This window comes from Acipenser ruthenus, chromosome 19 (assembly GCF_902713425.1).
Source record: "Acipenser ruthenus chromosome 19, fAciRut3.2 maternal haplotype, whole genome shotgun sequence".
NCBI lineage: Eukaryota > Metazoa > Chordata > Actinopteri > Acipenseriformes > Acipenseridae > Acipenser > Acipenser ruthenus.
The window spans coordinates 29,917,986-29,931,749 of record NC_081207.1 but is presented as its reverse complement, the minus strand read 5'-3'; the positions used below and the strand labels follow the sequence as shown (position 1 = coordinate 29,931,749).

Here is a 13,764-nt window from a genome sequence, read left to right as displayed (position 1 = left end):
CCTTCGAGGGTTTGGAGTGATTGATTGATTGATTGATGTATTTATTATTAACCCATTAAGTGCCACTGGCCTCATTTGAGGACAGGCTACTTTGTAATGTTTTGAGTATTTTTAACTGGCATCTCTACCTGTTATTTAAATGGTCTCTTTGACAATGTGTTAATCCTGCGCCTGGTCTCCAGATCTTCATGAAGTTCGGACGGCAGCGCTGGAAGCTGAGGGGCCGGATCGAGATCAACGGGAAGCAGGTGTGGGACAGCGAGGAGATGGTCTTCCTGCCCCTCATCACAGAGTTCCTCTCCATCAAGGTAAGAGCAGCCCGACAGCTCACAGCCACGGGACTCGTGGGGCTGGCCCATGGTTACAGGCCATCGTCTGTTTTTAAGCACATGCGAAGGCAGTGGCACATTTTAGTAAATAGCAGGAATATCTTAGTTGTATTCATATGCTTTCTTCAAAAGGTAATTTTTATTACTGATTTAATTTTTCCTTGGTTTATGTGAATGTAGTACCCCTGAAAGAGCAGGGCACAGGCACCTTGAGAGCTTCTCCTCGTAGCTCTGCAAGTGTACCCCAATCTGACCTGAACCCCTGCCTGCCATTCACTCCTGGGCCTCTCGTGTAGAGGGTGTTTTTAGGTGTGGATTACATTGATATCCACTTGGGGGAGTGCAAAGCTGACACATGAGATGGATCTGATTATATAGTGTTGTGACTGCACCTGCTGAGCCACCTAGCCCCTACTGGTGCAGATTTGATTGTAACCGACCGTAGCAGCTAATGTCACACGGACTCCACAGGGTTTAGACAACGAGTTCCATTGACTCTCGCAGCCAGGGAGCCCTGGAGCTTAGCAGCTTGGGGAGCTTTACACCTTGGCCATCTGCTCCTGTACAGTACAGCAGTACTTACTGGCATCGGAACTAGATATGCAGGGAGACTCCCAGCTCAAACGTATGGTACTGTAAGAGAGGCACACAAACACACAATGTAATCATGCTAAAACCTCAATGGTTTGTTCTATTCCATTGCACATACTGTCCTGTCAGAAAGCTGGGAAGAGAGCAAGGTTTTCATAGAAGGGCATGCATTTGTTTAAACAGCTTATTCCTGTTTATTCAGAGGGAAAAGTTTGCTATGCAGTGAGGAGCTCCAGATTTGTTCGGACTGACATGGAGGGGAACTTTTATGTAAACTGTTTATGCCCTTGTGACAGATTCATGTGTTCTTGGAAGTCTGTTCAGCAGTTCAGTATGCACGGGCGCTCTGCGTGCTTTTAGACTGGGACAGCCTGCGTTGTGACCCTGCATGGGTTCTCTCAGCCTCTCCACCTAATTCCGAATTAGACTTGCTTCCTGCGAGGGGCAGGTAAATCTTGCTTGGTTTGCAGAAACCACTGCTGCCTTTCCACTCAATGCTATTAAACTCTCCTAATCACACAGTGCTGACCTGGAGTAATGCTGCACAGCATTGCTGCTCCTGCATGTTAAAGCAGGGACTCTGTGTTAACCATTGGAAGCGTGGTACGGGAACGGCGCTGGACGGTACTGCATTGCGCTATATCACTTTACTTCGCTTTTTCTCCTGTGCAAGGTTTTTACGTTTTTTATTTGACCACTTCCTGTTTTCTAACATGTAATAAATGTGAAATGCTTAGAAAATGTTTCCCCAAAAGAGTCGGAAGCCAGGGTGGGCTGGAACTTTATCCAGATTCCGGAATTACAGAAGTTCTGGCTTTTCCTTTGTTTCTTTTGTAGGATTGTGAATGGCTGCGTCCCAAAGATAGAATGCAGGGCATGTGTTTGCAAATAAATATGTGGGAGGATAACTGACTTCTGCCTGTTATGAAGTGTGTGTGCATACATTGCCTGAACAGGTAACAGAGTTGAAGAGCCTGGCCAATCACGTGGTAGTGGGGAACGTGTGCTGTGAGACGAAGGACCTGTTTGCCGCCCTCCCCCAGACAGTAGCAGTGGATATCAACGACCTCGGAACAATCAAACTCAGCCTGGAGGTGACGTGGAAGTAAGTACTAGAACCTGGAAACACATTCGTCCCCTCTGCTCAGCCCTGTTCCAAAACCACACAAACCAAAGAGGGCCAATTACTGATCCAGACATCTGAATGCAGCCGTCCTTTTCACCCTGTTAATCCTGCTGTTGTTAGTTCTAAACCCCCAGCTTGGGTGATTGATTAGCTGCCCCAGTACAAATGCAATGCAGCTGGAAGGAGTTGAGCAGGGGAGCAGAGTTCAGAGCTATGGTAGGGTGTTGTTATTGAGATCATCCACAGTTCAGATCATTCAAGCAGACCTCACCGGTTCTTCTTGTCATCCTTTCCTTCCTCTGCTTTTCTTTCAGCCCGTTCGATAAGGACGACCAGTCTTCAGCGGCCAGCACTGTCAATAAGACCGCCACAGTGAACAAGAGGTTCTCCACCTACAACCAGAGTCCCCCGGACACACCTTCCCTGCGGGAGCAAGCTTTCTATGTAAGGGTTTTTAATCAACCAGAGTGCACTGCAGGGGGGCTGCATATACTGGACATGCCAAGCTCCTGCTCCAGTTCTTATTTCTGTTGGGTCTATATTCCTGCCAGCCTTTTTAATATAACCTTGGTGTAAGTTAATAATGCCCCAAATGTAGGTTTAGTCGTCTGTGAGACAAAAAAGGGCATGTTCCTTGGTACAGCAATAGGGCATAATGTAAACTACATTGTGAACCCTTGTCACGACTCAGGAAGAATAGTCCTTTTTTAATGTTTTTATACCAATAACATTTTCCACAAAACAGCTGCACAAGCTGGTATCTTAATATAAGGGAACTCAATATTTAACCATATTAAAAGTGAATGGGACACTACACCTTTAACTGTGACAGTATTCATTTTGTGTGGGTTAGTTTAGGCTGTAAAGCAGCAGGTAATTAACATGTCAGTCGCTGTTTGATGATCCTGTTTACTTCAATCCTCAAGAACCATCCCCAAGCCACTACAGAGCAGCACAGATGGTCCTTATTGGATGTTTTCCGAGAAACATTGGTTGAAAAGCTGTCTCGGAATTGCTTGTGTGGCGATGTCACATCCGCCCGCCTTGGTTCTTGTGATACCAAGCTCTATGTAAGTTTCTGTAGTCTGACATTAGGTCGGTTTCGAGTCCTGGTAGCCTGGTGTTGCATTAGCTGTGTTCAGAGCCACCACAAGGGAGACGGGACTGGATCATTTAGCCCAAGTCTCTGTGATTACTTGAAGGAAGGTGTTAAAGGTCATGAATGCTGTAAATCTTACCTGTCATGCAGTTCCATTTCTGGAATTATTTTACGAGCTGTAACCCCTTTGGGAGACGTAACAAAATAACCAGTGGAGTGTCTGTTTGTAGCTAAAAGATGGTCTTGTACCAAAAATAAATGGGTTCTTTAGTAGCAAGAGTGAGCACTGGATAACGGTTCCTCCAGTGAAAGGCGTTCCCTGGGTGCCCCTCACGTTGTGGTGGTGCAGTAACTGTAGCGTGTGGTCCTGGTGGGTCGTAGTGTCCACTTCCTGCTGGTCTGCTAATCCCTCACCCTCGTGCTGTTGAGTTAGGGCTGCTTTGCAGAACCTTTTTGCAGGATCTTCCTCAAGGTGTTTACCCAGCAATGCTTTCCCTTGGGTTCCTTTATTCAACCTGTCCCTAAACTGCAGAATTCAAAGATACGCTGCCGTGTACCGTATCATAGAGACTTCTATTGTTAATGTCCGCTGTATTGCTGTGTAATGATGACCCAGTTTTTAAGCATGCAGATGGATACTTTTATCTATGGTATTTGAATGGGATCATTCCTTGACTTGATCCGTCAGCCACCCATATGAATCCTGCCTTGTCTCTCTCTCTCTCTCTCTCTTCAGAACATGCTACGCCGGCAGGAGGAGATGGAGAACCCTGCTGCCTGGTCCAACTCCTCGGAGTCCTCAGACGATTCGTCCAGCCCACAGCTGCCCATCAACCAGCGGCACGCCCAGAAGACTGTGGTCCAGCCCGAGATCCAGGCTGCGGCCCCCATCATCGAGATCGCCTTTGCCCCCAAGGAGGAACCTGCGAGCGCCGGCGATCCAGCCAGCCAGGAGGAGGAGCCATGCGAGGAGGACAGGGAGAAGAGCGAGGTGGTGGTGTCCAACGGCCATGTGCGCTACTCGCGGTCTCTCAGCCACATCAGCGAAGCCAGCGCGGACGCTGCCATTGTAGAGAGTGTAGCTACGGAGACTGTTGCCACAGAAACTTTTCCCACGGACGCTGTTGCGGAGACTACTGTCTCTTTCGATGCTATATCGGTGGATGATATCATCATGGAGGTTCCTTCCACGCCTGAAAGGGTGGAGAAAACCCCAGACCTAAAAGAACAGGAAACCCAGCAAAGGGCCACAGACTCTCAAAGCACAGTGAGCAGCAAGCCCAAGGAGAGTGGGGATGTGACTAGGAACTCACTTGTGGTGGTAGCCCAACTGCCGGAAACCACAACCCAGTCCACGGACCAGCTTTCTTCCCCAGCCCTCACAGAGGCGGGCGTTGTGACGGAGGGTTTGGCTGCGGCCCCCAGGACTGAACAGCGGCAGAGCCAGCAGGGGGCCTCTGAGGTTGAGAGGCCAGGCCAGGCTGAGGACACTTGGGAAGTGCCTAGTGAGAAAGCCAAGTCTGTGGACAGCGGCGTCGAGGAGGCCCTGAACACACTGATTTCCACGCTGGATGATTACAGAGGCCAGTTCCCTGAGCTCCAGCTGCTGGAGCAGGAGACGAGACACCTGGAAGAGATCCTCATGGTAAGGCTAACCCGGGGCTAACCTTTGATGTTTTTTATACATTGGAGTTCAATGGAAAATGAGCTCTGTTCAGTAACAAACAGAAAAGGTGCGAGTACATAGGGGTGCAACACATTTCTGTTTCTGAATAACATGAGAGGGTGAAAAGGGCAGTCAAAATGAGAAATATAGAGGTCAGTAATAGAGCAGGGCCCTAAAGATAGCTTTAGAAATTCACTCCAGGTTTGGAATGCAGGCTGAAATATCCACTGCGCCCGTCATCCATGTTCCAATCAGCCCTCCTGACATCAAACATGTGGGGTGAAGGATTGTTCCACCTGGGATTGAGCGACGGGGGGGGGTCCAGTCAAGATTTAAAAAGTCATATTTAATGAGAAACAGAATCATACCTTGTATACAACTTTTTAATACTTGGTAAATGAGCAATTTACATCTGTTTTTCATTACCAACTTTTTTTCCTTCTGTGTTTGGACTATTTAACCTTTATCCCAACCTTCATTCTGCTGTCTTAACCCAAGGCATTTAATAAACAAAGCCAACTGGTGCTAAACGGCGCCTTCGTTGGAGATTGCTGATGGAGGTGGGTTTGTGATCCACACAGCTTCCCTGTCTGCCGACCATAGAGGGGTAAGAGAAGGGTCTCTGCCACTTCAGACCTGCAGGCTATTAGGGTAAACCAGGGCAATCCTGCCTCCATACCGCTGCAGTAGAGAGGCTGGAACTCAGTCAAGAGGGGGAGGTGCTTCCTGTCTCTACCCTGGGTGACCCTGCTCTCTAACGCAGCCCCTCACGTACACATTCCTAGATGAGGTCACGTGGGACCAGTGGAAACAGTAAAGCGAGAAGTCGGTGACCTCGGTGCTGATGCGTGTCTCCCGTGTTCCATTCCTCACCGCTCCGGAGGGAGCCACAGCAGACAGTATTATTGCAGGGCTGCTCATGGGCAACAGGCGCATTATGTGGAAGAACACATGACTGCAGCCTCACTGCCTGTGTGCCCTGCAATGATCATGGTTTTGGAGATTTTTTTTTTTCTTTGCTGTTTAGTTGAGTTAGAATTTACCACAAGCTCAGTTTTGATGTTTTAATACAATTCATTGTTTTGCATTCCCAGAACCGAATGTAAATTCTTCCATTTGCATGTTCACCTATTCTCTGTCTCTCCAGCACCTCAAACAGCTCAGACAAGTTTGTGTCTCTGGTGTCCCAGTTAATCGAATTTTGAATCGAATTTTGAATCCACAAGCAAATCAGCTGGGGGTAGTTGGAATCACTCAACAGAGTGTCCTCTCAGATCAGACGAGTGCTGTGGCCTGCCTCAGATCTGAGAGACCTGCCTTCTTATATGTTACTTATAAAATGTATAGTTAACTTGAAATCTCCAACTGTCAAAGCTGAAAACAATTAAAAAGGTCTAATTAAGCTAATGAATAGTGCAATTAAGGGTTAAATTAAGTAATTGAGAAGTTGGACTGAAAGCCAGCAGATACCAGGATTGGGAAACCCTGCCCTACAGTACGTGACTCGGGACAGTGCTGCAGTGAATCAAGCGGGCCAGGGCGGCCAGTTGAAAGATGTAATGATCTGCACTGAAAGGAGCTCGCTGACACCCTCCCTCCCCGTGTGTTTTTACAACAGGGTGTAGTGGGGCTGCTGGGCACTGTGATTAGGACGATGGCTCAATGAGATTAAGATGCTTTGGAAATTAAGTAGAATTTCCACTTTGATGGCGGGCCTCCTGTCATCAGCCTGCAGGCTTCATTGGTTTAATTAAAACTTGAAGATTCTTAACATAGCTTTACCTCAAATCCGAAATGCTGCTGAGGCTAAAGAACGGTATACAGTAGTTTTAAAAAAGAAACACAATCATGCGTTTTGTGATAATGAAAAATGTATAAAATGTTTCTTTTGAATAAAAATATTCTTTAAAAAAAAAAATCAACAAGGCTTTTAAAATGCTATTGGTTGCACGTCTTCCATTTGAGAAAACATCGCTCTCCACTATTGTATGGAATCTGCTTGTGTTTTTGCCCTTTTGAAGTTTGTCAGAGCAGTTGTGTCCTTGAGACAGCCCGACTCCTGCCCTCCCACAGGGCTGCTACACACCAGACAGGAGAAGTGCTCATTTAAGTGTGCTAACTTTAATGACTTCTTGTATTAAGAAAGAACGCTTAAGTGAGAACTAAAACTGAGGGAACACTAAGCCACTTTTTCAGGAACAGTGGCTTGGAACCAGTAGACAGGATACCTAGTTTGAGGCCCCTTTTTTGTTAAAAACCCAAGTCTCCCCTAGTGTGCCATGCAGCAGCCTGAAACCAAGCTCCCCCAGCATCGTCTTCCCCCAGCTTAACAGGACAGGAGGACACAGTTGTAAATTGAGTGAAGTTCAATCTCACTTTTCAAAGTTCTGTTTCATCTGTCTTTTTGTTTAAAAGAGCCCTTGGGGACCATCTGAATCACACTCCCCAGTTAGCACAAGACTCTGCAATCCTCTGGTAGAGCTGCGTGGTGACTGCGTGGAGCCTTCCCGAGTTTGACTGTGCTTGTCTGGTGTTTCCCAGCAGAGGCAGGGACTGTGTCGGAGCAGGGCCTCCAGTATCAGCCTGACGGTGGAGCACGCGCTCGAGAGCTTCGACTTCCTCAACACCCATGACCTGGAGGACAGCGTGTCGGGGAGCTCCGACGAGGAGAGGGAGAGGGAGGAGGAGGAGGAGGAGGAGGAGGGGGCGAGCAGAACAGACAGGTATGGGGGGATTCAGGGCTTATTGCATAGCGTTCAATCCAGCATTGTAGACAGGTAATTAAATGCTCACTGATTATTGAACTACGTACAGATCTATAGTTTGAGATCTATCTATCCATCCATTAAATCTCTCTATTCAATTCATACTTAAAACAAAATAAAATTAGTTATATATGACCCTGGGCTCACAAAAGTATACAGTGCCTCCTCAATATATTTCACCAATTGATAATTCAGTTTTCAATATTTCACGTTACAGCAAAATATAGATGCCACCAATGTCCGTGAATGATGCCATCCGCTGTTTTTTATGATGCATGCTAACGCAGTAACACCTGTAGGTTCAATATTCAAGTTGGCTGGTTAACTTAATGATCAAAGATAGACCTCCAGCAATAACTAGTGCTGCTGGATACATTTGTTGTAAAGATTGTACATTTCTATACTCGCAAGGTGTTTGAACACCTCAATATCTACAAGTTCGACTGTGCCAGTGTTTCTTGGCGGCACTCCTTTCAGAGCGGCTGGCTCAGTGTGCCTTGCTGGCGGCTCTGCTCTCCTAGAGACTCGGTGTAACGCTTCGGTTTGCCTTCTCCAGCTTGCAGCAGGGCAGCAGCGTGCCGGGGGAGGTGCTTTCGGAGGAGATCGGGCTCCTCGGGGACTCTGACGTGTCTCCGGACCATATGAGCACAGGCAGCGAGCACCTGGACCGGGCCCTGGTGGTGCACCTGGACAACTGCAGCCACCTGCTGCTGGTGAGCTGAGCGCGTGGGGCTGTGGGGATGCAGGGGCAGCGCTATTATAAGATAAAAATTAACTAGCAGTTACCAAAGTGGGAGTATTGGTGACTGCTGAAGACAGGTGGCTGCTTACTGAAGAAATGGGGTGACCGTAAATACAGGATTCATCTGATCAGTTTAATTTTCTAATTGGATATTGTTTTGTAAATGTACTTTATGAAATTAAATTCATGTATGTAGACGGTTGGTTTGTTTCCATAGTCTGTAAACAGAGTCTGTAAATGGAGTGTGACCAGTCCTAGGCAGGGCTGCAGTGTGACTCATTCTGACTATTCCAGTTCTGCTCTCCTCCCAGCGCACAGTGGAGACGCACAATGATTTAAATATAGCCTGTCCTCTTCCCGGGGGGGCAAAAGGAAATTGAACTTCTGTAACAATATATGGAAGCTGCCTCTAGATATTTTGATAGCGATGTCATTTTAATTGCTCTCATAGAGAATATATTCTGTGGCACTGTATAAACTTCTATCAGATGAAACATTATAGTAGTTACAATAATAATAATCATAATAATAATTTTCCTGTTTGTTCAGCAACTGGGTACGTTCGGGCCGCTGCGGTGCCGGGAGATGTATGCTCTGGACAAGCTGCTGAGGGAAGCCCGAGTCCTGGGGCTGGTGTGCAAAGTGAGCGAGGAGAAGAGCGGGGTCGTGAACTCTGCTGAGGAGGGTGAGCACCGCAGACTGGACTGTACGAGTGACCTAAAGTCAACGCAACACAATCCATTACACACTGCTGCACCTTCATAACACTGCAGAGCCAGCGGTCATTAAGGATGAAATGGGAGCCTTGACCACACTGCTGTCTAGCTGGTTAGGTGGTATAACAAGGAGTATTGTAATTGCTGATTGACCACTATATTCTTCCAGCGTTTTATTAACAGATCGGTTTAATGACATTCCTATTTCAATTCTTTGAGGCTTCAGGCAAACATTTATTAAATCCATTAGTACGGTGCAGCTTAATCTCCTCGTGGGGAAAGAATAAACATGTGAGAAATGTTGCATTAGCTAAAGCTGCTGGGTGAGGGTAATGACTGGAATCTAATGAACTGACCAAAACAGTGTGCCAAAACAAATTCAGCACAGCCACAGAGCCCCGGAGCGGTGCACGAGGGACGCGTGGGTGTACGGTGCCATTGTCCTGTAGCTTTTACATGAGCACTGCATGTATATTCAGCATGTAGCAGTTAATGCATTGGTCTTGATCCCCAGTATTGCCGTTCCTGGAATCCAAGCACAAAGCCCTGGCGTTCTGGAGCCAGTGCACAGAGTCTCTGAACGTGTACACCACGACCGCAGAGAGGTTCCTGCAGAGCCTGCGCTCAGTCTTCAGTGCCAAACTCCACGACCAGCACGCCAGCAGAGCAGACACAGGTAGGGGCCTGTCCTGCTCCAGCACAGCTTCAGATGTCTCATGGGACAGAGGCATAAACAGAAGCCACTAGGGACCCAATGGGACATCTGTTCACTTCTATGAGATCTCTGTTCCGTCCCCAGACTCCAGCTGGGTCAAGTGAAGAAAGACCTTTGAGTATTACTCCCTGTAATCTTACAGCCTGCTTTAAGCAAGACACAAACTTTAAACTTGTAAAAAGAGCAAGAAAAAAACTTGCAGGGGGATGTAGGTAAATTTATAGTTTTTAATTCTTATTTTTGCACATCAGAATAGTGCCCTTAATTGATATTACAGTAACGGCAAGAAAACATGAATGTGGGGGAGTGGGGAGAGTTTAACATATATAAAGTGTATAAATCACAGTGAAGGCAAGGTAAAGCATAGGTAAGCATTGTAAAGCCTGGAAAGTAGTGGTAAAGTCTGGTAAAAGTGCAATGTTCCCCCGCACAGCGAGTGTGGTGCAAGAGGTCGATGTGGGTGTTGGGACTGTTCAGTGTGTTGTATACCCTCCCCTGTAACGTGCCTGCTCTCCGCCCCAGTGTTTGTGAAGCTAGCTGAGCGAGTGCTGGAGAAGAGGCTGCCTAAGCGAGGCCGCAGTGGGAGGCAGGAGCTGATCACCCTCTTCCAGTACTGGAGCCACCTGGAGGAGGAGGGCGTGTCTGCGCTGGACACCTACATCACTGAGCTGGCTGAGCAAGGTACGGGACTCGCACACACTGCAAACACTTCACTGTGAGACAGCAATAACCAGGAGTACTGTGCGAACAGTATTTACCAGTACATCTAGAACAGGGCTTCTCAAAGCTGGTCCTGGGGACCCCTGTGTTGTCTGGTTTTCATTCCATCTGAGCTCTCAATCACTTAACTAGACCCTTAATTGAACTAATCATTTGCTTAATTAAACCTTTTTTTAATTGTTCTCAGCTCTGAAAAAAAAATGCAGATTTAAAATGTTACAGCTAACTTGAAATCTGCAACAGAGAGAGGGAGAGGGAGAGGGAGAGAGAGAGAGAGAGAGAGAGATCATACAGAGCACACACAACAAGATAATTAACAGGTAACAAATACAGATCTATGAATATGAATATGGTCTCACTTTAAGGTGATCAAACATTTGTAAAGGGTGGGTTTTCATTGGTTAGGGCTCGGTTACAGACCCTGCTGTCCAATCACACAGCTCTGCATTCATCAGTACTGCTGATGAATGTATCCCATGGGAAGCAGATTTAAACATATGTGACCCAGATCTGTTAGAGGATCGTGTTTGCAAACAGCTGAACGCAGCTGTTTATCAAAAAAGATATGCAAATCTCTTGGATAATAAGCAGAGCCATTTTTCAAATTGCTCTTCCGCATAAAGCACATACCATATAATACCAGCAACGAGTGCAAGTGTTCTGAATATCACAGACTGAGACACGTTTTGCAAGTAAGCATCTAGGATGTATTATTCTTTATTGCGGACCTGTAACTTCAAAGGCTGATGGCTTCAAAAGTTCAGATCTGTTTATATGGGCAAATACAGAATAAGAAGCCACAAGAAATCCCTAGCAAAATTGGTTTCTGCCCTGGTACTAAAGAACCATAAAAATAAATATCAACCAAATGATGTTTTCTGTACTAAACAATAAGGGAAGACAGTGGGGTTTCAGGGGTGTACTGTACAAGTCACAAAGCTGATTCACCTTTAGAAATACAACAGCAGTGAGATGCACCCTATAATCTGGACGTCGCCGGTTAGATTTCCAGGCTATTCCTTTGCCGACCGAGGACGGGAGCTCCCAAGGGGGCAGCGCACAATTGGCCGAGCGCCGCCCAGGGGGAGGGAGGATTAGGTCGGCCAGGGTGTCCTCGGCTCACCGCGCATCAGCGACCCCTGTGGTCTGGCCGGGTGCCTGCGGGCTTGCCTGTAAGCTGCCCAGGGCTGCGTTGTCCTCTGACTCTGTAGCTCTGGGTGGCTGCATGGTGAGTCTGCAGTGTGTAAAAAAGCGGGCGGCTAACGGCACACGTTTTGGAGGACAGTGTGTGTTCGTCATTGCCCCTCCCGAGTCAGCGCGGGGGTAGTAGCGGTGAGCTGAGCTAAAAAAAAAAAAAATTGGACACTACTAAATTGGGGAGAAAATAACAAAAAAAAACTGACTGGCGACTACAAAATTAAAAAAAAAAAAAACCAGCAGCGAGTGTATTATGCATTATAACAGCAGTGCAGTGTTCTGTGCCTCTTTGTGGACCTCGTGACAGCCTTGTTTCCCCTGGCAGTGTCCCTGATTCAGAGCCTGCAGTCTGGGGACCAGGACACTGTGCTCAAGACACTGAAGCGAGTGCCGGAGACCCAGCTGCAGAAGGAGGGTCTGCGAGCGCTCAGCCTCCTGCTGCTTGACAAGAGGATCAAGGTCAGCAACGCTGCCTCCGCACTGCTGCGTAGCCTGGCAGACAGCCCCAGATCCAGGGAGAGGGTAAGAAAAACAGCCAGCTTCCTGACAGTCTCCACCATGCACAGTGCTGATGCAAGGTTTCTGAAACTTGTAGTCTCTGCCGCCCCCTGGTGGGGGAAAAAGATTGAGCTGCAGATATTGTGGTCATGCTTTTGAGCCAGGAGCTGGTGACCTTGAAGTTTTGGTTGGGGTTAACTGTCATCCTGGCCTAGGTGATGAGCATGAAGCAAAAATCCACGTGCAGATATCCTCACTGTATATTGTAGTTACTAACCAATTGTACATTATTACTGCTGTGTGTGCGTGCGCGTGTGTGTGTTAGCCACTTCCACAACAGCTCTGTTGCTCAGTAATGTCTAGTTCTGCCTCTGTGTGGTCCAGGAATGAAGCTGACTCTCTTCTTCTCTCTCTCTCTCTCTCCAGGCTCTGGTGTCCTGCTTGGAACTACTTGAAGATGAGAGTGTGGAGACCCGAGTAGCAGGCTGCAAGGCTCTCTCGTGTCTTAAGGTTGGCACAGCTACTCCTTCAGGCCCCTGTGTTTGTGTTTGTGCTCCAGTCCCTGGTTCAGATGAGCCGCAGTACCGCTCAGGCCCTAGCGAGGCTCTGTTGAGAGCCTGTAGCGGAAACACCTGCCAGGTTAATTGGATAAAGAGAACGATTTCTGCAATCAGATGCAATTGTGGTTCAAACTGTGAGCGGTCGTTCCTGATTAAAATGAGTAGTCCAGAGCCCGCACTTGAAAGGAAGCAGTCAACTTCTTTCAAGGGTGCAATGCTAATTTAGCAGTGCTAGTTTTGTGTTTTTTATATCACCACCCCACCCCATCAAGAATGTATTGCTGCTGCATGGAATTATTTAGAATGAGGTTTCGACCTCAGAATTATTAGAACACAGCCCTGTTTCTGCTCCCCAGTGTGATAACACAGCACAGGAGTTCCATTGAATTACAAAAATTAAATGCAATAGGAACCTTGATAGTTAATCATATATTTCTTTCAGGCCAAAGAGAGCATAGACCAACTAGTGTACCTGTGCCAGACGGACAAGGATGATGTGAGAGAGGCAGCAAAGCAGGCCCTGCTGTCCTTCGGTGAGTAAAACCCTGACTGTCGTTGTGTAGCATTGCTGTACAAGTATGATATGCTGATGTTATTGTAAAAGACATCATCTTTGTTCATTGCATCAGAAGAGAGGAACAGCTACATATAGCTTGAAACAGTAAGATACAGATATATATTTAGGAGTTTCATATTTATAAACTTCAAAGTGCTGAGCTCCAATTTAGCTCACTGGAAAAAAAGCAGTTGTATAGTGTGAAAGAGATGCAAGATTTATTTACAGTTAATAGTAATAACTAAAATAATAACCATTGATCAAGTCTTTATCGTAGCAAGTAATTCAGAATTAGAGCTATTCGTGCAATGAAAAAGCACAATTTATATGAACACTATGTACGGAATAATATAGGCCAAGGCATGACAGAATCCAATACTCTAAATATACAGTTGGATCATCACAGTTGGATTAGCAGTTTTCTATATACATGAAAAAATGTAACGTATGTATGTAAGACTTTTAATAATAGCCTGAGATGCCG

The 13,764-nt window shown here is 46.7% G+C and overlaps 1 protein-coding gene across 7 annotated transcripts in view; it reads left to right on the top strand.

Moving 5' to 3' along the window:
- LOC117424486 (rho family-interacting cell polarization regulator 1-like) overlaps positions 1-13,764 on the top strand; it is a 59,770-nt gene that overhangs the window by 45,486 nt on the left and 520 nt on the right. For 4 of the 7 annotated variants that reach the window (XM_058992807.1, XM_058992806.1, XM_058992804.1 and 1 more), the window contains exons 10-22: positions 183-308; positions 1,877-2,025; positions 2,361-2,490; positions 2,973-3,116; positions 3,882-4,790; positions 7,353-7,534; positions 8,133-8,289; positions 8,868-9,003; positions 9,549-9,710; positions 10,272-10,430; positions 11,992-12,188; positions 12,591-12,674; positions 13,167-13,257. In XM_058992807.1, the coding sequence (XP_058848790.1) occupies positions 183-308; positions 1,877-2,025; positions 2,361-2,490; positions 2,973-3,116; positions 3,882-4,790; positions 7,353-7,534; positions 8,133-8,289; positions 8,868-9,003; positions 9,549-9,710; positions 10,272-10,430; positions 11,992-12,188; positions 12,591-12,674; positions 13,167-13,257 (2,626 nt within the window). The remainder of the gene's footprint in view (positions 1-182; positions 309-1,876; positions 2,026-2,360; positions 2,491-2,972; positions 3,117-3,881; positions 4,791-7,352; positions 7,535-8,132; positions 8,290-8,867; positions 9,004-9,548; positions 9,711-10,271; positions 10,431-11,991; positions 12,189-12,590; positions 12,675-13,166; positions 13,258-13,764) is intronic. The other 3 variants (XM_058992803.1, XM_058992809.1, XM_058992808.1) reach the window with 3 other exon arrangements.